At 42.3% G+C, this 26,570-nt stretch overlaps 2 protein-coding genes across 10 annotated transcripts in view; one reads left to right on the top strand and one right to left on the bottom strand.

Moving 5' to 3' along the window:
* Positions 1-938: 938 nt before the first annotated feature.
* Positions 939-11,573, top strand: LOC101160822 (homocysteine-responsive endoplasmic reticulum-resident ubiquitin-like domain member 2 protein). 3 transcript variants are annotated; one of them, XM_011480747.2, is made up of 9 exons: positions 939-1,053; positions 1,471-1,678; positions 2,494-2,571; positions 3,164-3,277; positions 3,389-3,513; positions 3,999-4,103; positions 4,186-4,473; positions 10,544-10,715; positions 10,857-11,573. In XM_011480747.2, exons 2-9 carry the CDS (start codon positions 1,526-1,528, stop codon positions 11,037-11,039), a joined length of 1,218 nt encoding a protein of 405 aa, XP_011479049.1. In that variant the 5' UTR covers positions 939-1,053; positions 1,471-1,525; the 3' UTR covers positions 11,040-11,573. The 3 variants fall into 3 exon arrangements, with proteins under 3 accessions (XP_011479049.1, XP_011479051.1, XP_011479050.1); XM_011480749.2 differs by having other exon boundaries at positions 10,544-10,658; positions 10,857-11,524; XM_011480748.3 differs by having other exon boundaries at positions 959-1,057.
* Positions 11,574-13,326: 1,753 nt separating this feature from the next.
* LOC101171423 (sodium bicarbonate cotransporter 3) overlaps positions 13,327-26,570 on the bottom strand; it is a 61,123-nt gene continuing 47,879 nt past the window's right edge. For 6 of the 7 annotated variants that reach the window (XM_020706983.2, XM_020706985.2, XM_011480743.3 and 3 more), the window contains 9 exons: positions 26,244-26,405; positions 21,276-21,389; positions 21,012-21,173; positions 18,352-18,603; positions 18,191-18,259; positions 17,891-18,064; positions 17,651-17,788; positions 17,361-17,461; positions 13,327-14,877 (listed from right to left, as the gene is read on the bottom strand). In XM_020706983.2, coding sequence (XP_020562642.1) covers positions 14,796-14,877; positions 17,361-17,461; positions 17,651-17,788; positions 17,891-18,064; positions 18,191-18,259; positions 18,352-18,603; positions 21,012-21,173; positions 21,276-21,389; positions 26,244-26,405 — 1,254 coding nt within the window. In that variant the 3' untranslated portion in view covers positions 13,327-14,795. Of the gene's footprint in view, positions 14,878-16,145; positions 16,195-17,360; positions 17,462-17,650; positions 17,789-17,890; positions 18,065-18,190; positions 18,260-18,351; positions 18,604-21,011; positions 21,174-21,275; positions 21,390-26,243; positions 26,406-26,570 lie in introns of all 7 variants that reach the window. The other variant, XM_020706984.2, reaches the window with a different exon arrangement.

The raw sequence follows: 26,570 nt of genomic DNA, 5'->3' as shown, positions 1-26,570 counted from the left end.
GTATGTGGATGCTGCAAGCAGTGAACCCACATCATCCTTATTTTTCACGTGGAATATCCACCACAGGGAACAAGGCTGTATGCGTTATAACTCAGTACCAGCAGATGTCACTATTTGGACTGAACCACCGAGCTCTAAAAAAGAGAAAAATGAGCAGAAAAAAGATTTTAATTGATTAAAATTGTCATATTTTGTTTAAAGGTTTTTAATTTTAATGTTTTGCTTATCAGAGTAAAATATCTTTTTACAGTTTACATCAGAAGTTTTCTTTTGTTTGCATTTAAAACAAAGGTTATCCATCTTGTAGGATCTTTTATTTTTTTACACTTGAGGGTTTGATACTATTGTCCTTAAACATTAGGTCTATTTGAGTGTTTTTTCTATTAGTCCAATACTTTGCCATGTTGGATACCTTCCATTGTCAGTCAATCAATCACTTTATTTGTAGAACATCTTTCGTCAATGATGTAGAACACAAGGTGCTTGAAAAAATATACATTGGTCTACATTACCATAGGTTTATCATAAAACACCACAGACTAACATCTAAATCTGAACATGTGATGGAAGGAAACACTGCTGCTAAGAATTTAAGAATAGATGAATAGGTAGAACGGGTAAAAATGTACAAATGATGATGCACAAAAGCCATGAAATACTTCAAAGCCCAAAAAGTAAATAAATAAATAAATAAATAAGTTTATTTAAATGAGCTATGTAAAAGTTGAAATTAAAAAGATGCATTTGAAAAACTCCAGATCTTCAGGTTGGTTTTTCTACAGATGAGGAACATAAATATGAATATATTTTCTAAATCGTGTAATGAAAGCCCCACAAACACAACAACACAATATGCCTTTGACAATTTTTCCAAAGCCACATGAGCTGCAGTATCGAGTTGTAATACATACTTTCTGCCGGTAGGTGGCGATCACATAATTTCCAAACGGAACGACCATTTTCACTCCGTATCTCACGAGGAAGAGTAGCCCGAGGCTGGGCTCTGACTTCCGAGCTCGGTCAGTGGAGATAAACAAGCCAAACAAACAACGTGTGAGTGAGTTTTGAACTAACGCCGTCGAAGTTTGTAGTCGTTTTGTTAATTGTAGCAAAGCATGCTGGGTATTGATTTTTGTTTGCTCGGTATTAGCATAAAAGCTACAGGGCTAATGTTAGCATAGTAGTGCGTTGTTGAAGAGACCCGGACAGATTAGAGACCTTCGTTTTATTGTTAAAGCTTTTCTGAGCTAAAACCACTATTAACGTCAAACATTTTCAGTTTATACAACCATGTGAAACAATATGATTGTTTATGTATCATTTCAAATCAGTAGCTGGGTAATTTTGGTCTAAAAACCTCAAAAAACAAGAAGTCTGTTGTGTATACTGAATATTAACCAACCAAACTTCAGTGATATGTGATCATCGACCTCTTCGTTTATTTATACTCTCATTTCTTTCTAATTTTAGAGGTGAAACCTGTAACCGGGATAACCGCAGATGAGCTGAAGACAAATGGTTTTGAATGATGATGAATCAGGGCGTAATGGACAGTCCTGTTACTCTGGTCATCAAGGCTCCCAACCAGAAGTATGACGATCAGAAGATCAACTGTCATCCCAACTGGACCGTGGAGAAGCTCAAAGCCCACCTGTCAGATGTTTACCCCAGCAAACCTGTGAGGATTCAACACAACTTTATTGACAGCTTCCGTTTACAGACAACAGAGGGATCAAAGCTGGAGGGGAAAATCAGAGAATTTACATTTAGTTATCCTGACGACAAGCGGAACAAAAATGGGAGGAATTGTGGTTATTATTGTTATTATTATAATTATTATAATTGTTGATGGTTAAATTATAATCTGAAAAGTTATTTGTTTGATAATCCAGATTAGTGCACACAATCAGACTACATGATAGTAAGGATTGTGTGCAGAAACATTCAGTTCTGCTTTAGCTTTGGCGCTTTCTGCTGTTGATTTTTTTTTTTGTTTTTTAAATCTCTTGGGAAAATAAAGAGTAAAATGAAGGCAACTAGTTTACCCATGAAAGAGTTTATACATCTAAGTGCAGCTAATCAGCTGTTGTTTCCTTTTATTCTACGAGCTTTTATTTGTGAAGATGTAGACTTTCGGTTTTATTTGAATTGACTCCAGACGGCCTCAGTTTGGAAGAAGGAAACGTTGGGTCTTGAAGGAGGCGCTGAATGAAAGCTAATTAGGACACGCTCTGACCTTCTTGTTGCTAAATCCATTAAGACTGGCTTATCCAGATTGAGGTTACTACGATTACTCTCTTACGCAACGTAGCTGCTCTTTGATTTGCAGCCATTCACAACTTTTCCATGTAGATTTCAGCATCGAACTGCCATTCCTGGCAATTTTATATCAAACAAGAATAATCTCTGTTGCCCTTGTTTCAAAGAGGTGTATTTCTCCTTAAAACTGCTCTATTTCGCACCTATTTATTTATATTGGTTTGTGTTTTTAAGAGTTCAAAGGACCAGAGACTGGTGTATTCTGGGAAACTCCTTCTGGATCACTTCACCTTAAAGGATGTACTGAGGAAAGTAAGTTTTATGCTCTTAAACAGGAGAATGAAAATGGTGATTTTTGGTGTTTTTAACACGTTCTTGTCTCATTTTTCTGATGATTGAGGACATGTGAGAAAAACATTGATATTTAAATTGTATTTCTTTATTTCCTGCTAATGAACTTCTGCCGCTCAGCAGAATCTGTCCTAGAAAATGACCCAGGTTTTAAGATTTTTGCTAAAAATTCGTATAATTATAATTAAAAGATCACTAAAAGTAGATCAGAAGATCACCAGAGTGGGACTTTAAGATTAAAACAAAAGGATTAAACCAAACATTTTGTAAGAATGAACTTTTCTGACATCATTTGGCTTTTTTGATACTGTTTGATGTAGGAACATTGAAAACTGAGCTTTTGCTTTGCCGCTATAGATATACGGAAATTTATATTTTATTGCTTTCAGTGTGACTCATGACATCATCAAAAATAAAGTCACATGATCAGAATCTGGTGTTGATCAGTGCAGGAAATTCTTGTGAAACTGTCATTAAAAGTACACTGCTGTAGAATTGGTTTGAAGTGTGAAACCCTGATGCATTCTGGGAGATAACGAGTCGCCTCTCACAGCAGGACGAGTACCACATGCTCCATCTGGTGTGCGCCTCCCGAACGCCTCCCAGCTCCCCGAAGCCGGTCCGCAGTCGCAGTAATAAGCCCCAGGAGAGCGCCGTCGCTCCCGCGGTGAGTCGGTGAAAAGCCGCCTTCGCCTTTCAGGTCGTGTCATCATCGCCGTACTTCCTTTCATCACCGCTCCCATCCCAGAGGTTCACCCAAAGACTTTGTGTTTTTCAGTCCCAGGTTCCTCAGAACGCCGGGGGTCACAGCAGCCATGCGTCTGCAGCAGAGAACAGTGGCAGCGGCGGCGGCTTCAGGCAGGGAGCGGAAGCCTTTCCTTACCACCAGATGTTTATGCAGAGGTAACGCCTGGATAAAGACACGTCGACGCCACACAGATCATGTGACTTCAGGACTCTGTTCTACACAGAGTTAAAGTTCAAATGTTCTTCAGTGGATCATTAGGAGAAAACCGCTTTGAATCATCTGAACATCAAGATTTTAGAAGGAGAAATTCTGTGCCGGTGTTTTTACTGCCGTTTCTTTCAAACACGTTTGGTGAATCCAAATTCTCCCCCTAAACGTCTGGCTTCTCCCCCTCCCTCCATTGGTCGGGGCATTAGAAGACTCTATTTCTCTAAAACTCTCCGTTTGGACGGCCAAATGTAGGGGAACAGTTCGGATTCAGCCTTTGAAGTTAAAGTGAATGAAAAATCAAATTGGAAAAGTAAAATGGGACAAATAAAAATGTATATTTGAAGACATTCTTCATATCCAGGAACTGAAGGTAGTTGTCGTCCTGTTGGGTCACTTGGTCGTCATTTTAAAGCTGCGCCGTGTTTTCCAGTTGGAGTCGTCCTTCGCCGCCAGCACTTTCCACAAACTACTACTACAGCCCCATGAGCCTGGTGTGGTGGCAGCAGCTGTACGCCCGGCAGTACTACATGCACTAGTAAGGTCGTTTCATCCAGCTTTCAGGACGATTTTCAAAATAAAAGCAGAGTCCGAACCAGCGTTCTCGGTGTTCACCACAGCCACTTACTGGCCGCCGCCGCCGCCGCCGCCAGGACAGAGCAGTCCTCCGCCCCGCCTCACCACCCCGACCCTCTGAGCCGACGGCCACAAGTGGGTCACCGCGGCAACCCGGAGGTCCAGATGAACGCGCAGGGCGGGGAGATCCTGAATGAGGAGGAGCTCAACAGGGACTGGCTGGACTGGGTGTATACGTTCTCGCGCGCCGCCGTCTTACTCAGCATCGTCTACTTCTACTCCTCCTTCAGCCGCTTCGTCATGGTGACGATGGCCATGCTGGTGCTCTACCTGTGAGTTGGTTCTGCCTTTCACCGTCTGTGTTTACAGTTGAACGTTTTAGAGAAACGTCACGCTACAATGATTCTTTCTGCGCCTCTGAGCAAAAAATGTCATCCCCGCCACAAACACAAAATTAGCACGCAGCCTGTTCCCCGTGACCATGAATGTTGGACATGGATGACATCACAGCGGGAGAAACCATCAAAAAAAAAATGAATGAGGCCAAAATCTCTTGAGGCTCAAAAAAGTGTATATTTTTCAAAATCCACTAATGAAGCCAAAACACGTGTCGGAAACCTTTGAAATGATTATGGGATGGCCACAAGACCTACAGCTTGGTGGACATCCTGTTGGCAAAATGTTAGAAATTTTTAACATTTTTGCCCAAAAAAGTTTTTACAAAAGTTCCTTCACACAGCAAAAGGTTACCGTTAAGTCTACCACCACTGCTGACGTTTCGTCGACCTTTGACCTAATGAAGAAGCCGCCATCTTAAATGAATAATAAAAAAACCTTTAGTACCCTCTACAAATTTTCACTTCTACAAATCTCAATCTATCGCCTCCGAACGTCCAGGTTTGTAGATTTTGAACAATGTTAGCGTGGCGAGCTCACATAAGTGGCGCTCCCCTGTCGCTTGCATATTTTTTTTTTACCAGAATATTGTGAAAATCTCATCTATGAATCGCTGGCTCAAGATGAATGAAGCATGACATATGATGTGAACATTAGAATAGTGGGCGTGATTAACAAAAACTTCAGTTGCTAAGGAAATCTATAAATGCTGATTCTTTAGAAAATGATAACGACCTGTTCGTCACCTCCAGGAAACCAAAAAATTAAATGGTTGCTATGGAGATGAAACCCAAATAAAAGTCGCTATTTTGGAAACCAAGTTTTGTTCCGCTATGAAACTGACGAGGGGGGAGTAGCAGCCGCTCAGGGGGTGGTGAGAGTGGATGGCGCATGCTCGTGGTTTTAATTTCTTCTTAGTTATTTATATTTCTTGTCATCTTGTGTTTATTTGCGGATGTGGAAGGATCAGATCGTATAAGAATTTCCTTTTGATCATGGCTTCTTTTATTTTGAAACGCCAGTTTAGACGCCATGAACAATACATTAGAAAATTCTAGAAATGACCTAAGAGCACTTAAAACGGTTTGTTAAAATACAAATAACAGTATTTTTTTAACGTTTATGTTGAGTTTAGTTCATTATTTGTTTTTGTTTTTTTTAACTTTATTTTTTTGAGATAATTTTCTTAACACAGAATACAGTTTTTCTTGTCAGAACAAAAGCAATGGGAACAGAAGGAGAGGGAGGGGAAAGAAGAAAAAAAAAAACCAAAAAGGGTGGGGGGGACAAAAACAGACGTTAGTAGCGGGGCGCAACTAAGACATTGTTTCAAGACCGGACCGAGGGAGCTGAATATTGTGTCCATTTTTTCCATCAATCTTCGAGTTTATGTGCATCTAGCCTTAAGTAATACGTAATCTTCTCCATGGAGAAAATTTCCTCCATAATGTCTCTCCATTGCTGCAGTGTCGGTGCTTCACTTCTCAGCCAATTTCTTGTTATTGCCTTTTTACAGGCTAATATCATCACCTTGAACAGGTATTTGTCTTCTGGACGAATAACGTCCATCGATAGGCCAAAGTACAATGTCTTAGGGTCCATAACTATCTCACATCCTAGGATATCCTGAAAGGTTTTAACCATAATTTTCCAGAAAGGAGAAATAATTCCACATGACCAAAAGATGTGTGAATGGTTAACGTTGAAGTCCCCACATAGCCTCCAACATTGTTGTGAGGTTCCCAGTTGTTTACTCTTTATGTGAGGACTAATAAAAAACCTTGTCAAGTTTTTCCATCCAAATTCTCTCCATTTTCTAGAACATGTGGAGCTCTGCTGCAGTCCACAGATTGAATGCCATTCATCTTCTGACAGTAAAATTTGTAATTCTGATTCCCACTTTTGTTTTATATCAAACCAAATCAAATCAACCTTTATTTATATAGCACTTTTTCGACAACAGATGTCACTCAAAGTGCTGTGCATAAAATACAATAAAATTTAAAAACAAGATGACATGACAAGACAAACCGTGCGACAATACCCCCCCCCCCCCCCCCCCCCCCGCAAAAACACACACACACCCACACACACACACACACATCAATAAATAAATAAATAAATAAATAAATAAATAAATAAATAAAAAAGTGATAGAATGATAGAATGTAGAGACCTGGCTTTGTCCTGAGGTGGGAAAACGATAGTTTGGGGACATGTCCACACCAGCGACCCCCCCATCCCAAGTTCACGGAGAACACTACCACAGAACCCCCCAGATCCGAAAGAGTCAGACCCAGGAGATCCCACTGCAGCGACCCCGCTCACTGAGAAGGGTCAGTCACCGATGTGGAGGATCCCTCAGAGGAAAACACTGGAGTGTAATAAAATGTAGAAGGAATAAAATTAAAATATATATAAAACATGGACAAAAAACAAATAATTACATAAACCCTAATAGGCATATGAAATAGTAAGAGCGTCTTAAAAATTAATAGAATAAATAGATAAATGTATTTACATACACACATAAAACTAGTTAAAAGAAAAATAAATTAATTAAAATATTTAAAAATAATAATAATAATAAATTAGAAAAAATAATACTACTAATAAAAAATAAATAAACAAACAAATAAATAAATAAATAAAAAATTAAAAATCCTAAAATTCAACTAAAAGCTAAATTAAAAAGGTAGGTCTTAAGCCTTCCTTTAAAAACATGAACAGTCTCTGCAGCCCTGAGGCTCTCTGGGAGGCTGTTCCACAGGCGAGGTCCGTAAAAACTGAATGAGGCCTCCCCGTATGTTTTAGTTCTAACTTTTGGGATAACCAAAAGGCCTGTATCAGAGGACCTCAGGGTCCGCGAGGGCTCATACATTAAAATCATGTCAGATAAATATGAAGGCCCGAGACCATAAAAACATTTGTAAACCAATAAAAGAACTTTAAAATCAATCCTGAATTGCACAGGGAGCCAATGCAGCGATCTTAAAATCGGTGTAATGTGTTCCCGCCCCCTGGTCCTCGTCAGAACGCGTGCTGCTGAATTTTGCAGCAGTTGAAGATTTGCTATTCTTGTTCTGGGAAGACCAGAGAGCAGGGCATTACAATAATCCAATCTGCTGGAATAGAAGCATGCATTAGCACCTCTGTACTGGCAAGAGAGAGAAATGGGCGGACTCTGGATATATTTTTTAGATGATAAAATCCTGTTTTTGTGATGTTTTTAATTTGTGGGATAAAATTCAACTCAGAGTCAAAAATGACACCCAGGTTTCTCACACACTGAGAAGTTTTGTAATTCTTTAGTTTAGATAAAACCATCTCTCTCTTGTCTTCAGAACCGATCACTAAATGATCACATATGCAGAGAGTTATATCCATTACAGTTTAACAAGCATTTGTACAGTTTGGAAATGACCCTTAAATGTAACTTCTTATAAGACCCCATCAGTATTTCTATTAACTTGCTTCCATCTTGACTAAGATATTTTTTAATCTCCGTATTGTAGAAGTGCCTTAATTGAAAATACCTAAATAGGTCAGCCGTATCCAGCTGAAACTCCTCTTTGAGCATTTCAAAGGACTTGAACAGTTTTCCGTCTGTTAACATGCACACTGCCGTCATTCCTCTGTCACTCCATTTCTTAAAAATGTTGTCCATCTGTCCCGTTCTGTATTTTTGAGATTGTGAGGGCCAGATAAGTAGTTTGTAATCTCCACCTATGTCGTATTTATTGACCATGCTCCACCAGATCTTTAATGTCGTTTCAATGATAGGGTTTTGTTCTGTGATTTCTATTTGTATTTTCTCACCCAGTCTTGCTTGTGGTGGACATTTACTATAGGTCAGCTCGATTTGTTTCCATTTGGAGTAATATTCTGTTGTACACCAGCATACTATGTATCTTAACTGGGCTGCTAAGTAGTATTCTCGAAAGCTAGGGAGGCCTAATCCTCCTCTTTCTTTTTGGAGTGTTTTCAGTTTCACTCTTGGTTTTTTCCCTTCCCAAATAAATCTGCTCACTTGTTTGTCCCATTTTACAAATTGATCCTCTGGGATCTGCACTGGCAATGATGAGAAAAGATACAACAATCTAGGTAGCACATTCATTTTTATAACCTCTATTTTGGAGCTAAGGTCCATGAACAGACTGGTCCATTTTGTTAAGTCTTTTTGTATTGCATTATTCATCCTACTATAATTAATCTCATAAAGTTTATCAAGTTTTACTGTCAGAAAAACTCCTAAGTATTTTATATTTACTGCATCCCATTTCAATTTATATCTTTGTCTGATTGAATCTGCTGGTTTATAATTTATGCAGAGTAATTGCGTTTTAGAGATATTCAATTTGTATCCGGATTTCCTTCCAAAATCCTTCAGAATTGTCAGGAGTTTTGGGAATGCTAGGTCTGGGTTCTGTAGATAAATAATAATATCATCTGCAAATAGCCCTATTTTTTGTTCTTCCTTTCCTATCGTCACCCCTTTTAATTCGTCACACTGTCTGATATACTGGGCTAGAGGCTCAATGAACAGAGCAAAAAGAGCAGGGCTCAGACAGCATCCTTGTCGTGTTCCTCTGGACAGCTCAAAGTTCTCTGTCAAGTTTCCATTTATTTTAATTCTGGCTGTCGACTTATGGTATAATGCTTGTATACATTTAATGAAGAGGGGGCTAAAGCCCATTCTCCTCAGGACAGCGACTAGGAAGCACCAGCTGACTCTATCAAAGGCCTTCTCAGCGTCTAAACTTATTAAGACTGCAGGAGTGTTGACTTTGTTAACTTCGTTTATGACGTGCAGTGAGCGTCTTATGTTGTCCTGTGTCTGTCGTCCTTTTATAAAACCTGTCTGGTCCTCATCTATCAGATCAGGGAGAAAAGTTTCCAGTCGTCTTGTTATTATTGATGTGAATAATTTATAATCAACGTTTAAAATTGAGATTGGTCGATAGGACTCACAATATTCCTTATTTTTCCCTTCTTTTAGTAGTACAGAGATAACTGCCTCTTTCCAAGATGGTGGAATCCTGGCATTTTTAAGTGTCCAGTTGAACGAATCTAGTAAAAGAGGAGCTAGACCTTCTTTAAAGACTTTATACCACTCATTTGGGTAGCCGTCGCTTCCTGGGCTTTTGTTATTTTTCAGTCTCCTAATGGCTTTATCCAGTTCAGTTTTTGTAATTGGGGAGGTTAAAATCTTATTTTGAGTGGATCCGATAGAAGGCAGATCTAAATTAGCCAAAAAGTCTTTAACTTCTCCTTCATTGACTGGCTCACTGGCATATAGAGTTTTATAATAATTTAGGAATATTTGTTGAATTATTTCTGGTTCATAATTTATATTGTTGGTGGCAGGATCTCTGATTTTATGAATCAAGTTCCTCTTTTGCAGTGACCTTAAGCGCCTTGCCAGAATCTTTGTTGCTTTTGGGCCTGATTCATAAAAAATTTGTTTTGTGAATCTTAATTTTTTCTGGGTCTCTTGTTCTAATATACTGGACAGCTGTTCTTTAACCTCTTTTATACTTTTCGTCAACTCATTACTTCTATCTGAGTGTTGTTGTTTCTCTAGCCTTCTTAACTGTTGTTCAAGCTTCTTAGTTATTTATATTTCTTGTCATCTTGTGTTTATTTGCGGATGTGGAAGGATCAGATCGTATAAGAATTTTCTTTTGATCATGGCTTCTTTTATTTTGAAACGCCAGTTTAGACGCCATGAACAATACATTAGAAAATTCTAGAAATGACCTAAGAGCACTTAAAACGGTTTGTTAAAATACAAATAACAGAGTATTTTTTTAACGTTTATGTTGAGTTTAGTTCATTATTTGTTTTTTTAATTCTAAATGTCTTAATTAAAAAGCAGTTCCATGAGTTTGCATATCATTTCATTTTATTCTAAAAAGCTGCACATTGTTCAGCTTTATAATGGAACAATAAAAAAGCAGAAACAGTTTAGATGCAGAACTTTTTTGGTTTGTTTTCCGCCTGCAGACATCAGGCCGGCTGGTTCCCGTTTAACCTGGACAACGAGCTGCAGCTTCCTGGAGACCGAGCCCATCAGGACGACCTGGACGGAGACGTGCAAAACCACGACTTACAGGAAATGGTAGCGCCTTCTTTACCTGAAACGAAACTAAACAAACTACAGATTTTCTCTAAAAAGGTGAATTTCCTAAATTTTGCTTTGAAGAAAACCAAAAACCTGGAGGAGGAAAAGTGTGAAGAGTTCATGTTTTCCTGTAATCTAGTCAATGATTTATTCCATGACTGAAAAGAAAACCTGAACCTTTGCTTACCTGTGCAGGAAGTGGCGAACGACGAGAACTCTGACGATGACGACGACAGCGGCGGCGGCGAGAGCGGAGAGGAAGGAGCAGAAGACCCCAACAGCGCTCCTCAGGCGGGATTCCTGTCTTCCACCTGGTCGTTCATCATAACCTTCTTCATGTCGCTCATCCCAGAGGGGCCACAAAACGCCGCCAACTGAGAGGCTGCACGCTCCGGATCCCGTACGGCCGCGAGGGGGCGGGGCATAACCTTCTGTCTGCTCCGTGGACTGAACAACAGATTCATCCAAATGTGGATTTGCGTTTCTGCGTTTGTCTGCCGGAAGACAAACGTGTTGTACAGAGACGGCCAGTGATGCTCTGCAGACAAACCGCCGGGAAACTTCTAACTAATCCTCCTTCCGGCCTGTTTTTGCAGCCATGTTTGTTCACAGAAGTCTGCTCAAGTGTCATTTCTTTATTGACTGAATATATCAGGCATTTCCACATTTCCTTGTATATTGAAAATAACGTAGCATTTACTGGAAACTGACGGCAGATAGTTCGCCCCGTTAGTTTTACAAACTGATCTGAACTTTATTTTGTAGGAGCACTTCCTGTTTTCTTTTTGGTTTCTCCCAAAAGTACGAATTAATTTGGAGACATTTGTTGTTAAACAAACGTGGGAGCTCCTGATTGAGGAAAATGACGGCTGTTATGACGACTCAATATTATATTCATGTCATGAAAACTTCCCCCAGTCTGTTTTCTTGAGTTTGGACCTTTCTGCACTCTTTTGGAAACATGAGCTGTAGCTGCATTCTTTTTAATTACATTTTCCCCTTTTTCTTTAGCCAGGTATTTAAAAACTTTTATTTATTTTTGTTTTGTTTTTACCTTAAAAACAACAAAAAAAACTTTTTTAACACCTTAGAAGTTTTGAAGTCAGCAATAAATTACATTTTTGTCTGACTTTTCGTTTATTAAAAGCCATCAAAGATTCCAATGTGGATGAATACAGTCTGTACTGATCTAAATAAATTTTAACGATTTGTTCCAGGGAAAAAATTAAAATTCTTGCATCGTTTGGAATGGGAGCTTTTACTGTGGTGGGATTCCGAGAAGTGGAAAAACAAACTTTTATTGTGACTTTTACAAACCGGGTCCTTTTAACAAATTTAATAAATCCCGGCAAAAAAGTTCTTCCAAAGCCATGTTCAGGTTCACTAAGTTTTAGACTTTTTCTTAATTACTAGTTAGAATAATCAGAAAGAATTGAATAATCCATACTTTTCTAGCTGGTTCTAAAAATCAAAAAGTCACAATAAAGTGCTGCTTTGAAAGACTGCTTCACAAATATTTAAACCTGATGCATCAAAAGGTCTTGTTAGGTTGTGGCCCGCCTTTGCCCAACTGTAGCCGGGATAGGCTCCAGCAACCTTGTGACCCCCAAAGAGGATTCAGCAGGTTTGGATGGACGGATGGATCAAACGGTCCACATATCCTGACTTCCAGAGAGAAAAAAAGTACAAAAATGTTTTAATCCACTAAAAACTGAAATTCCCAGAGCCCCTTCACCTCTGGTGCTATCTTAGATGACCCCCCCCCCCCCCCCCCCCCCCCTCCTTACTTTGACGTGTTTTCCCTACCATGACAAAGGTGGATAAAGGTGGAAAGATTTCATGTAATCCATGGACACCAGTGAAGATCACAAATCATTGAAGAAAAAAGGTTCAGAGCCCTGTCTAGTGGGTCTAGATGACCCAATGTTAAAGTGCCTAGGATAGCACAAGGGTTACTTTTGCCATGAAAAAACCCCAAATGTCCTACATAGAAACCAAAAGGAGTCATTGGGAGACATTTTGGGTTAGAAAAGTGCTGCCGTGAGGACGCATCTGTATACTGCTAGTCAGGAAACGGCATAAAGCTGACAGGAAAAAGCTCTACACAATAAAAGTCACTGTAATCCTGTTTCCCCAACGCTGTTACGGTTTATTTTAGGGTAAGACCGTCTGAAAAGAAAGGAAGCATGGAGAATCAAACCTCTGACTCAGCATTTACCTGCAGGAAAGTGTGAATGCTGCCACCTTTGACCTTATTGTGAAAGAAACACTTTTAAGCATCTTGTTTCAAAATCAATCACCAGTTCTTAAAAACCACTGGAATTAAGTGATCTTAAAGTAAAAGAAGGGAATCCGATGAATTTGTGTTGTTTGTGTACAGAAGAAAATGAAAAAATATTTGGATTCCATCCACAATAACTTATAACTAATAATTTATTTTTAAATGTATAATAAACATGCTATAGGTACTTAATCTCCAGGTAATTCAACAGTTTTCACTTTGGATCAGCCAAAAGTGAGAAATTTGGCTCCCTCTAGTGGTCACTTTGTGAAAGACTTCTGCAGGTTTTCTCTGTAATGACAACCTTGTTGTGAATTTCCCACGACGTCCTTGAAACCGGCTGGTCCGCATCCTCCACGGGTCACAAAAGCACAGAGAGGCAGGACAACGTACTCATCTTTATTGCTTTGCAACAATCCGTTTGGACAGAGACGTCATCAAACCCTCAGGATGGCGAGCGCGTCACTGGTTTATTGCAGGTAACATTTTTCACATGAATACATGTCACTGATGCTGTGAAAATAGAATCTTTAGTATTCAACAAACTATATGCTGTTCAGAAAATGTACGCTTCTTTTGATCTTTATGTTTGGTCGTTGCCAAGAGTGAAATTACTAGTATTTGTTTTGTTTCCATAGATATTATAATAAATATAAACATTTGTGTATTTTTGACACAGACAGCACAATAAACCGACACACACAGAAGTGTAACCTAACAGCATGGATGTGACGGCACGCAGAAGCAGGTTCACGTTTGAAATGGAAGAGTACATCTGATTGGCTGATTTACCAGGTTCATGCAGACGGCGAGCGGCGTGCTGGACGGCCCCTTCTGTGGCGCCTTTGCAGTCACCCGTTCAGCAACAGTACGACACCTGAACACGAAGAGCTTTACAAAGGCACGAAGTAACGCTATTGTGGGTGGAGCCTCTGCACACGGACAAAGGCGACGAAATACAACTTTTTCACCATTTTTTTCCTCCCGCCAGTTCAGCAAAAACTGGAATCTTTTATTGCTAGAACAGGACAGCACTTAAGAAAAATAAAGATGCATCTGTAGATTATAGCTCCAGACACAATAGAAACGTTCAACATGAAATCTTTTGCGACACTAAATAACTTTGCACCACACACACACACGGAGACCTTCACAAGAACAGACGGTTCAGAAACGACTGCGACTAAGCGGCGCCGTGGGCGTTCTGGCTCCTCGGACACCGGACTACACGTGAAACGAACGCAGGGATTTCTCTGCCGGGCCACGAACACAACACGGCGTGGCAGAAATCGTGAAGGACTCCTGAGTCGCGTTTAACAGCTCTAAAATATCCGATTCGGGCTTTTGTCCAATAGAAAAGTGCTTCCTGTACAGTACAGAATCGGTATGGCCTTCAGAGTAGGAAATAAGTAAACACAACAGTGCATAAACTAGGAGGGGGGGGTGCATGAGCAGCAACACTGAGTGTTCCCTGGGGGGCTGTGAGGTGCGTCTGGATGTACCTGTGAGGGCTTTTGTGCTTCATCAGCAGCTCGGGAATGAAGTCCCCGACACCAAAGTGCCGAAATATTTCAACTGTTAGGTTTGCCGCCGGCGCGGCTCCCGACCACGAAGAGGAAGTGCTGAGGACAGATGAGTGAAGACGACATCATAAAAACCCACAGAAGTACTGGTATGAGGAAGGTCATGTCAACGACCCCCCCCCCGCGGTCTTCCGACAGCAGAATTCTTTGACTGGATGGAGACCCGACGTTGGCCACGAGGGCAGAGGGTGTCTTCAAAGACGCCCTCAGGAGCTCCACAAACATGCAGCGCCCCCCCCCCTCTTTGGAGTTCTCAGTCCTTCTCCCAAATCACAGGAAAGTCTCGGAGGCGGAGCTCTCTCCGTGGGCGTCCGGGCTGATGTCCACTCTAACACAGGCCACCTTCTCCTGGCTGTGTGGGGAAGGAAGGAAGGAGGGGGAATCATTAAGGCGGCTCAGCTTTAAGGTGGAAATGCATCATTTTCACAACACAGCAGCGATTGGTGACAACAAAAGGACCTTCGTGCAAGATTTCTTTTCTTTTTGGTGTTTTTAGAAACAAACCTCACAGAGAGGCTTCGCTCAGAGCCACCTGGAAAATGCTGGTCCAAGTTTTTAGCATTCAGATTGCTTCCATCGTACTTTCAAAATAAAACTCCATACAGGGTTATTTACGGAGTTCTTTATTTACTGTGACGTGATCACGCGAAGACGCATGCTAACACAGTGGATAACGCCGCCATGGACGGCCAAAGTTCAACCGTGGAGGTTAAAAAACACAACATCGTAAAAGACACAAAACATTTATTTTATGGAGACTCAGTGATGAAGGAGAGGGTTTGATTGATCAAGTGTTGGATGAGCGAGGAGGGCGGGACGAACTACTCAACACGCAGGTGACGGGACAAACCACTCCTCTGGGGAGGGGGGACGAACTGGAGATGCAAAGGAGACGCTGTAAGGTACTCCTCATGCAATGCAATGGAGATGCGCCGCAGACGGACTGGTGAAAATACGGGGTCAGAGATAACCTTTAGGGTCTTTAACAATGATCGTTTCAGCCTGACTCCCTCACTCAAGTCCAGAAGTATGTGTGTTTAGGGGGCAATTACCCACCAACGACAGGAAATAACTACTGTTGTGGGAAAGGGGCCCCAGATTGGAATTGTTTACATTTTTTAGTAATGATTTACTCAGTTGGCTGGGTGTAGGATTTGATTCCCATGGCGTGCAGTGTGGGTCGTTGGGCAAGAGCCTATTTGAGTCTCCCTGTGTCAGGATGGGCATCCAGTGTAAAAACTGCTCTGCAAAGGGGGGGCGGGGTTTCCCCACACTGAACTCCTGCCGCTCTGCAGAAACTATGTCCTAGAAAATCCCACAGATTTTTTAAAACGTTGGCTAAAAATGGCGGCATAATCTGAAGATCACTGGGAAACAAGGGAACCGCATTCATTTCAGCCGATGTTAAATATCAGAATCAGAACTGCACACCAAAATTCAAAGACTCTCCAGGCAGGCAAACATCCCGTTAGCAGGAAGGGGGGGGTCCGTGCAGGACTGCTCCACAAGCTAACACCAGCGCAGCATTAGAAGCTAACTGCTAACACCTCACACGCAGAATCTGGTGTTAGGTTTGAGGCATGCAGGGGGGGTGTGCAGGTCTTCCATCCGTCCTGCTACCTGGTCTTCCACTGGGAGGCTTTGGGTCACTATTCCTATTCTGTAGGATCTGTTCAGGACGAACATGATGACACAGAGCCGTCTAAATCCACGTTTCCAGGTGTACAGATAATGCATCAAGTAAAAAATCTACTCATTTATTGGACTTTCTTTCATTCATTCATCATACACTTAGTTTTTTATTTATCTGGGGACATATCAGACCAATCACAAACGTTATTTAAAGCTAAAGGTGGTGTTTTATGCCCCGCAGGCGTTACAAGCCCCCGCTGCCCCCTTTAGACCCGCCCTCACTGGCTGAGCGGCTGCTACGCCCCTTTGCCAGCCTGGTCAGACAAATCTGTTGGTCTATCTCCATAGCAACCAATTGACTTTTTGGTTGTCTGCGGGTGACGAACATGATTGTGTCATTTTTAGAAGAATCAGCAACAGTAAATTGTTGAGTTTCCATAGCAACAGAGTTTTTTTCTGAACTGCGCCTACACTCCTAATATGGTCATATTGTTTTGTTCAGCCAGAGCCAAAAATTCATGTTTTAAGTGTTCACAATATTCCAGTAAAAAATGCGTGAGTAACAGGGGAACGCCACTTTTACGAGCTGGCCACGCTAACACCGTAAAAAAATTGAAAAACTTTTAAACCAACATTTTTTTTCTCCCTGAGCTTTCAAAATGATGCTCAGGGAGTTGGGAGGGGATCGACTGAAATCCCAAGAGGGAGGAGTTGAAATTTGTAGAAGGTACCAAAGGAGATTTTTTTTCTTTCTTGGAAAATTCAAAATGGCGGCTTCTTTGTGAGGTCAAAGGTCAACAAAACTTCGGTTGTGGTTGAAGACTTAACCTAGTAAAAAAAATTGTGACGATCGCTTGAACAACATTTATTTTGTGTAAAACTGTGAAAAAAAACGTAGGATCTGTGGACATCCCATAATAATAAAAAAACTACCTCTGAAACGTTTCGTTAGTAGATTTTGAAAACACTTTTTGAGCCCCATAACAGATTTCAGCCCCGTTGATTTTTTAATTTTTATTTAATGGTTTCTCTCGCTGTGATGTCATCATTTTTGGGGGGGCGGTCGTTCACTATAAGTGAATGGTACTTTATGGTACGTGCAAATTTAAAAAAAAGGTTGTGAACCCTAATCAAAACCGAAAAAATGTATTATTGAAACAAAATGGGCTTTTTTAGGGATGTTGGGAGGAGTTTTGTGCTCACCTCCCGGTCATGGAGGTCACTGGGATCTTGAGTCGGTTAGAGGCTTCAAAGCTGACATTCAGTGCCGCCTGCTCTTCCTCCTGCAGTCTGGACTCTTCCTCCTTCATAAATGAAAGCATAAACAGCCTGTTTATGCTTCATGTTCTGTACTTTTTTTATAGCATCGTGTTGGCTTTTAATTTAGGATATTATTCAATAAATCATAAAGTTAGGACAAAAATCTGCTAAAAACCTGCCACCGTGGAGTAAAAAAAGTTTATTTCAATGGAATCTATAAACCAGAGCTGTACCAGCTTCTCCCGGGCTTTCTTCTTCTTGTCGTCTTCCGTCTTCTTCTTGCTCTCCGGCATCAGGTCGTCCAGCCAGCTCAACTCTCTATTCGTGAAGAAAAAGTCTAGAAGCTTTCGGATGAAAACCAGCGCCAGAACCTGGGGAACGCCCACAAAAAAAAAGACAAGGGCTCTAAGTCCCATCGACGCCGCTTTCTGTAGTGTGTGGGTGTGACGGCAGGATGAGGGCGAAGGACGCACCATCATGGGGAAGACGACGGCAGCTGCGGAGGCCTTGATCACCCAGAGCAGCACCAAACACGTGAGCTGGATCAGCGTGAAGATGTGTACCTTCCAGAGAGGGACGTAGCGCAGGTAGATCAGGTCCGGCTGGTGCTTCGCAGGCATGCCGAACAGTTTCAATCTGTCAAAGAACTGTGGAGACAAAAACCAAAAACAGCTGGAAGTTTCAGGAAAAACATCATACAAAACTTCAGCAGGTCAGAAGGTCCAAGCTAAAAGTTCAGAACTTTCTGAGAAACTAGTGGATGGAGGTCTTACCTGAATTCCTTTGAGGGAGGAGACCCCCATGTAGAGAAAGACTCCATATAGAACTGGCATGGGGATAAACTGGGAAGAAAAGGAAACACGAGGACAGAAACAATCAGTCAAGATGGCGGATAGAAGGTTAAAACGCACCAGGAACAGCTGACCCCGCCTACCTTCAACACGGACGTCATGAAGACGGAACAGCCCATGAGGACAAAGATCATGAAGCCAGTGACCCGCTGCTCCCGGATGCCCAGAAACTTGGGCTGCTCCCCCGGGGCGGAGCAGCCGGACTCCACCTTTAGGCTGTTGACGTGGGAGATGGACAGGACGGTGGCGGCCACGAACCACGGCAGCCCCATGATGGAGCACACCCCCAGCATGACCGCCACCACCATCAGATCCAGGTGATAGCCGCAGCCTTTCTGTGGGACAGAAAGGATGAAGCAAGAGATCAGCTGAAGGGCAGCAAAGAATAGAAAAGTTAGTCTGAACGTTAAAGTTTATTAAAAGATAGAACCAGTCATACTAGGTTATGACATTGGCATTGGTGTGGTAAATAAATCATGAAGTATTTGTGAGGCTAATGCAAGTTACACACACTTATGAGGTACAGGCAATAGTATCATACTGTGTCCTTATGCCGCACTCTAGTGGTTAGTAAAGTGCAAATACTGGCTTACTGACCGTGCATGAGGTGTGCACGTGCTACACAGCTTGTAGGACATCTGTAGGACGTCCACACAAACTGTATCATGAGAACGGCACCAACGAGCTCCTTTTGCAGTCTGCTGGATGGGGGGGGGTCGTACCAAATTAAAAGTTGGTACGACACGCCTACGTCTCGCCTGCTTCACCCTTGCATGTATAATGTATAATGTATAATGTATATACATGTATAATTGTTCTCTATGACCTGTCGCCCACTGCCTTTGACCATTTTACCCATACGGCATAAGGCCCGTCTCACCTGTAGGGGCATTTGGGACTGAGGCTTAGGATGAGCAGATTCCTCTCCATAAGCCTCCACAAGCCTAAACACCTTTACGAGTGTGCCTGACGAAGGCTTTAAGGCAGTGGTCTCCAACCCTTTTCAGGCCAAGGGATCAGTTTGATGTCAGACAACATTTTCAAGGAACGGTCCCAATGAGGCCAAAGGTTCTGTTCAATATTTTCAAGCTTCCGGGTTCTGAAAAACCTATTTTTCAAGTTAAAACGCTACTACAAGTTGTTGATTTGTGAAAGTTGTTTCTGATTTGAAAAACATTCAATAAAAGCAACATAACAGGTTTTATTTATTTTTATTTTCCATTATAACACTGATTTTTCATAAATCCTGATTCATTGTGTTTTTTTTCAACACAGAGGAACATTTTCTGCGCTAAAGCTTCTGAACAGACGACTGCCTAATTCCCCCATGCTGTTTATTTGATTGAATCTTCATTCTCTGTCAAATGTTTGCAGCTGGTTTGTGACTTTGTGATGAAGATTTTCCCTCTAACGTCAAAGTGGATGCTAACAACCGGATGCTAACTTTAGACGCGTCCAACTTTTAATGGTGGATAAATAAATCAAGATAAAATGACAGAACCGTGGTAAAAGTGGTACTTTCTAAATAAAATAATAAACATGAATCCACTGTTCCTGCATCTTCATTATCGTCTTGTGTGAAACATTCAAGTCAGTCGCTGCATAAATTTGCAAAGCAGCTTCTGGTAGGTGAGAACAACTGTCTCCATAAATCCATATGTCGAGGAAAACTTCTGCTTTTGTCCATAAATAGCAGCTTTATGTTTCTTTAAAGTTGAAGGCTCTTCTTCGGTTTCCTTTCTGCCTTTTTTTTCCCAGAAGAAACTTTCCAAATGAGTTTTATGGTTTGGTTTTATTAGCTTTTTAGCTTTGGGCTTCTGACTTTGCAGAACGTGCCTAAAGTCACGTGATGTGTCGAGACAGACGGATGTGGTGAGGAGAATCTGGTAGTTTTCCAAAATAAAACTTAAGTATCAGAAAATGAACTAAAGGGAAATAATCAAAATGAGTTTTTTCTGTCCGTGGCCCGGTACCGAGCAGCCCACGGACCGGTGCCGGTCCCCTGCTTTAACCCTTGTGCTATCCTAGGCACTTTAACATTGGGAGTTGGGTCATCTAGACCCACTAGACAGTGCTCTGAACCTTTTTTCTTCAATGATTTGTGATCTTCACTGGTGTCCATGGATTACATGAAATCTTTCCACCTTTATCCACCTTTGTCATGGTAGGCAGAACACGTCAATGTAAGGGTGGGCTCATCTAAGATAGCACAAGGGTTAAGGAGTTCAAACAGCTTCTTGGACATGCGTGGATCAAACATATGATGAACATGTGATTATTTGTTCAAAACATTAATATGTTTAGATTTTACATTTATTGCTGCGGGGCCTGAGACAGATTCCTGCTTTATTCCTTAAGGAGGTTTAAAGGTTGTCGTTTAACACTAAAATAAAAATCTATATGCTGAAACTGTACCCATTGACACAAAAGCTTAACAAAACATTTAATAAACAGCCTAATAAAACAGTAGATTTCGATATAAAAAAAGAGTTGTAAAAAAAATAAACATTTAGATCCACAGATGGAACCTTTAGCCCTTCTGCTCTTAACCTCCTGTTTTTATCATTTAAAGAAAAACTTTTCAGTGTTTTCTATGTATACATTTGTACATTAATAGCGCGTAATCGCAGCATGTTTGACATCAGATGTAGGATCTTTTCTGCGCTGAATTCCTAACACTAGAAATAACGTTCAGACCAAAGAAAAGCAGCATCACAGCACCTCCTCCTGTGGACGTTCTGACCTTCAGTTTGTGCTCTTTGCGGTTGATGATGACGGCCGTGATCTGCTGGTCCATGAAGATGAGGATGGTGCACAGCAAAGCAGGAAGTGCTGCCAACAGCAGCGTCCACCAAGGGTTCCCCCCTAAGGGGTCCATCAGCCAGCCCCTGTTCTTCGACGTTGGCTTCGGGGTGAAACACGGAACACGTTCAGAGAGAAATCCACCAATCAGAGAGGCGTTTGGTGATCTCACCTCCACATCATGAGCATCCATGCGTCAACGTACCTCAAAACGGTCGGGGACGTTGAGTTTAGGAGAGGGGATCCCCATCAGATAGTCCACCATCACCATGATCATGATGGTTAGAAAGACGGCAAAGTCACTGATGGTGGATCGCAACTACACAAACAAACACACACAGACACATAGACAAAATATTTAGTCATGTGATGCAAACATGTGTCCATTTCTGACGTCAGTTTTCTGACTGATTCAAAATCAATAAGTGCTTATTTTTCTGACTTTACAGGGTAGAGGAGTGGTTTGTTTGAACTTTAAAAACGTGATGGCGGCACGTTCTAGGCTCTTTAGCAGGACGGTTGGTTTGCGTTTCCAGTTCCTTTGCTCGTTTTCATCCTCATCGTGATCAACATGTACATGTTCTTCTCAGTGGACATGTTTAAAAAAAGAAAAGAAAAAATGTGATTTTTACTCCTTTGATGCCAAAAAAGGGCAGATTTTTTTTATATTATATCCAAGATTAACTGTTTTTTTTCTGACCTCCTCTGAGAATCGCCCAGTCTGACCTTTAGGGAGGGGGTTGTGGGAAGAGCGGCATCTGTTTAGAAATGTTCCCCTCATGAAGGATCATTCTGGCTGCTGAAGAAGTTGGCAAACTGTCTGGGAATGTTGTTAAACCCCTCCAGCGGATTCCTGCTGGAAGCTGGAACGCTCCAGACAAACCACCTGCAGAAGCATCTCCTTCTACACAAAGTCTTCTACTTTTTCATTATTGATCAATGAGGCGGATCCAATCTAGCCACAGGGGTTGCAAGCCAGTTGCCTCTGTGCCGGTCCCAAGCCCGGATAAATAGAGAGGGTTGCGTCAGGAAGGGCATCCGGCGTAAAAATTGCCAAAATAACCATGCGAATCATCCACAACACTTTAGACATACCGGATCGGTCGAGGCCCGGGTTAACAACGACCGCCACCGATGCTGTTAACCTACAGGGTGTCGGTGGAAATTTGACTACTGTTGGTGGAAGAAAGAGGGGAGGCAGAAGGGCCCGTGGCCAGAGAGAGAAGGGAAAAGGCAGGAACATAGGTTTGAGAATAGGGACTCTTAACGTTGGCACAATGACAGGGAAAGGCAGAGAGCTGGCAGACATGATGGAGAGAAGGAAGGTAGATGTACTGTGTGTGCAGGAGACAAGGTGGAAGGGCAGCAAGGCACGTAGTATTGGAGGAGGATACAAACTGTTCTATCATGGTGTTGATAGGAAGAGAAACGGGGTAGGAGTGATTCTGAAGGGGGAGTTTGTAAACAGTGTTCTAGAGGTGAAAAGAGTCTCAGACAGGATGATGAGCCTAAAGTTAGAAATCGAAGGGGTGATGGTGAATGTAGTCAGTGGGTATGCGCCACAGGTTGGCTGTGAGCTAGAAGTGAAGGAGAGATTCTGGAGTGAGTTGGATGAGGTCATACAGAGTTTCCCCAGAGGAGAGAGAGTTGTTATTGGAGCAGACTTTAATGGGCATGTTGGTGAGGGCAATAGAGGTGATGAGGAGGTGATGGGCAGGTTTGGTGTGAAGGAAAGGAATCTGGAGGGACAGATGGTGGTGGACTTTGCAAAGAGGATGGAAATGGCTGTAGTCAACACTTACTTCCAGAAGAGAGAGGAACATAGAGTGACATACAGAAGTGGAGGTAGGAGTACCCAGGTGGACTACATCCTATGTAGACGAGGTCATTTGAGAGAGGTTATTGACTGCAAAGTGGTGGTAGGAGAGAGTGTAGCCAGACAGCACCGCATGGTGGTGTGTAAGATGACTCTGGAGGTCAGGAAGAAGAAGATAGGGAAAACAGAAAAGAAGACCAAGTGGTGGAAGCTACAGAATGAAGAAACTTGTGAGGAATTTAGGCAGAAGTTGAGACAGGTCCTGGGTGGTCAGGATGAACTTCCAGATGACTGGGAAACTACAGCAGAGATTATCAGGGAAACAGGTAGGAAGGTGCTAGGTGTGTCATCTGGAAAGAGGAAAGACGGTAAAGAGACTTGGTGGTGGAATGAGGAAGCACAGGAATGCGTCCAGAGGAAGAGGTTGGCTAAAAAGAAGTGGGATGTAGAAAGGACTGAGGAAGGTAGACAGGAGTACAAGGAAGCGCAGCGTAGAGTGAAGAGAGAGGTGGCAAAGGCCAAACAGAAAGCTTACGATGAGCTATATGACAGGTTAGACACAAAGGAAGGAGAGAAGGACTTGTACAGGCTAGCCAGACAGAGAGACAGAGATGGGAAGGACGTGCAACAGATAAGGGTGATTAAGGACAGAGATGGAAAGGTGCTAACAACCCAGGAGAGTGTACAGAAAAGATGGAAGGAGTATTTTGAGGAGCTGATGAACGTGGAAAATGACAGGGAAAGAAGGGAGGAAGATGTGGTTGTTGTGGAGCAGGAAGTAGCAGAGATTGGAAAGGATGAGGTTAGGAAGGCTCTGAAAAGGATGAAGAGCGGAAAGGCCGTTGGTCCTGATGACCTACCTGTGGAGGTATGGAAGTGCTTAGGAGAGACAGCAGTGGAATTTCTAACGAGGTTGTTCAATAGGATTTTAGAGAGTGAGAAGATGCCTGAGGAATGGAGGAGAAGCGTTCTGGTTCCGATCTTTAAGAACAAGGGTGACATGCAGAACTGCAGCAACTATAGAGGAATAAAGTTGATGAGCCACACAATGAAGCTGTGGGAAAGAGTAGTGGAAGCCAGGCTTAGGAAGAAGGTGGAGATTGTGAGCAGCAGTATAGTTTCATGCCCCGTAAGAGCACCACTGATGCCATTTTTGCTTTGAGAATGTTGATGGAAAAGTACAGAGAAGGCCAGAAGGAGCTGCATTGTGTGTTCGTAGATTTAGAGAAGGCGTATGACAGGGTGCCGAGGGAGGAGCTGTGGTACTGTATGAGGTCGTCTGGAGTGGCAGAGAAGTATGTCAGAGTAGTTCAGGACATGTATGAGAGAAGTATGACGGTGGTGAGATGTGCTGTAGGTCAGACAGAGGAGTTCAAGGTGGAGGTGGGACTACACCAAGGATCAGCTTTGAGTCCTTTTTTGTTTGCTATGCTGATGGACAGGCTGACAGATGAGGTAAGACAGGAATCTCCCTGGACAATGATGTTTGCGGATGACATTGTAATTTGCAGTGAGAGTAGAGAGCAGGTGGAGGAACAGCTAGAGAGGTGGAGGTTTGCTCTGGAAAGAAGAGGCATGAAGGTCAGTCGTAGTAAGACAGAATACATGTGTCTGAACGAAAGGGATCAAGGTAGAAGCGTTAGGTTACAGGGGGCTGAGGTGAAGAAGGTGCAGGAGTTTAAGTACTTGGGGTCAACAGTTCAGTGTGATGGGGATTGTGGAAAAGAGGTGAAGAGGCGAGTGCAGGCAGGTTGGAGCGGTTGGAGGAAAGTGTCAGGAGTGTTGTGTGACAGAAGAGTGTCAGCAAGACTCAAAGGAAAGGTGTACAAGACAGTGGTGAGACCAGCTCTGCTCTATGGGTTAGAGACGGTAGCAGTGAGACAGAGACAAGAGGCTGAGATGGAGGTAGCGGAGATGAAGATGTTGAGGTTCTCCTTAGGAGTGACCAGGTTAGACAGGATAAGGAACGAGTACATCAGAGGGACGGCTCATGTTGCCTGTGTTAGCGACAAAGTCAGAGAAGCCAGACTGAGATGGTTTGGACATGTTCAGAGGAGGGATAGTGGATATATTGGTAGAAGGATGTTGGAGATGGAGCTGCCTGGCCGGAGGGCAAGAGGACGGCCAAAGAGGAGATACATGGATGTCTTAACAGAGGACATGAAGTTGGCTAATGTTAGGGTAGAAGATGTCCATGACAGAGTGAGGTGGAAAAGGATGATTCGCTGTGGCGACCCCTGATGGGAAAAGCCGAAAGAGAAAGAAGAAGATCAATGAGGCGGATCTGGTCTCCAGCACCTTGTTAGGTGTTGTTAGGTTAGAATTTCTGCTTCTTCCTCACTATAGATCTCACATCAGTAAATGTATCAAATGTAAAAGCCTCACTTGACGCATTTCTATTGACTGTGACAACAGATGGAAACACGACAATTAAAAAAAAATCCTCGCATTTATCGGAGAAAAGTTTTTGTGTTTGGAGGAGGTGGTTTTCAAGGCGTATTAAAATTGATTGGAAATACTTTTTTTGAATTAAATGAGTCACGTGACCAACAACCGGATGGCGATGCGTTTCCTGTTAGGAACTGGCTGTCTTGGGCACTGCGGGCGCCACCACAGCTCATCAAACGTTGAGCGTGTCACGTGGAATTGTTGGATCCACAGCTCTTCTGTAAAACCATGATTTCCCAAAATGGGTTAATCAATAGCCACTCCGGTGTGTGAGATGCGCGTCGCTCCACGGCCTGAAGAAGACGCCGACGTCTCCTTTGATGGATGCTGATGAGCGCTAGTGCCGTGACGGAAATGGAAATGGATCTGCTGTCAATCAAAGTATTGTCCACATCTGTCTCCATGTTTCTGAATGACTTATCCCATCATAAACACGTTTGTGTTTATTCACATAATTATGACTGAATGGAAACGGTGCCATTGTGAAATTGTGTATTTTTTCAACATTTATGGAATTTGGATAAAGTTTTGTGCATAAGTGAGATGGAAACACAGCTAATGAAACCATTTTTTGCTCTCATCATGTAAAGAGAAAACCTGTAAAACTGAAGGGAAAGGGGTGAATAAAGTCCCTTCAATAGATTCTCAGGTCACCGCTCCACCACATCAGCGTCTGTCCTCACCAAGTCATTACACACTTGTGTGTGCGAACACAAGCAGTAGCATACACACTAAAGCCTGACGCAAAGTAAACATTTACACACAATGAAAGGCGGCAGATGAGTCCAACCACTCGGTTACACATGAAAGACCACAACTCTTCAGATCGCAGGCATTTTAAAAAAAATAAGAATGATGCATCATTTAGGTGTGGAACACAAAACAGACGGAAAAGAAGTAAAAGGTCACCTTAGTGGGGAAGTATCTGTCAGTCTTAAACTTCTTGAGGAACGATGACAGAAAGAAGGTTGTGAAGAAGAGGATAATGGACCAAAACAGAACATCTGGGATGTAGGGTCCATGGTGACCACAGGCTGACCCCACAAAATCCCCATGGAGCAGTTTACACATCTGAAAAACAACAAGACAACACAAATCTGTGAAGTTTTACTGTAATATTTGAGGAGTTCTTGTTATTCTGTTCCGCAACTGCAGCAGCCATAGTCCTCGACTGAAGGGCCAAATTATCTTCACTATTCTCCATCTTTCTGTGCCTTTGAGCAAAAATCTGACCCA

Source organism: Oryzias latipes, chromosome 11 (genome assembly GCF_002234675.1).
Source record: "Oryzias latipes chromosome 11, ASM223467v1".
Lineage (NCBI taxonomy): Eukaryota > Metazoa > Chordata > Actinopteri > Beloniformes > Adrianichthyidae > Oryzias > Oryzias latipes.
The sequence above is the reverse complement of the archived record's forward strand: the minus strand, read 5'-3'. Positions and strand labels throughout refer to the sequence as shown.

Bases quoted from the DNA above. Each gene is read 5' to 3' on its own strand.
- LOC101160822 (XM_011480747.2), top strand. From the start codon at position 1,526: ATGATGATGAATCAGGGCGTAATGGACAGTCCTGTTACTCTGGTCATC. The intron at 3,514-3,998 runs GTAACGCCTGGA...CGTGTTTTCCAG, and splicing joins CACCAGATGTTTATGCAGAG to TTGGAGTCGTCCTTCGCCGC. The intron at 4,104-4,185 runs GTAAGGTCGTTT...TGTTCACCACAG, and splicing joins CGGCAGTACTACATGCACTA to CCACTTACTGGCCGCCGCCG.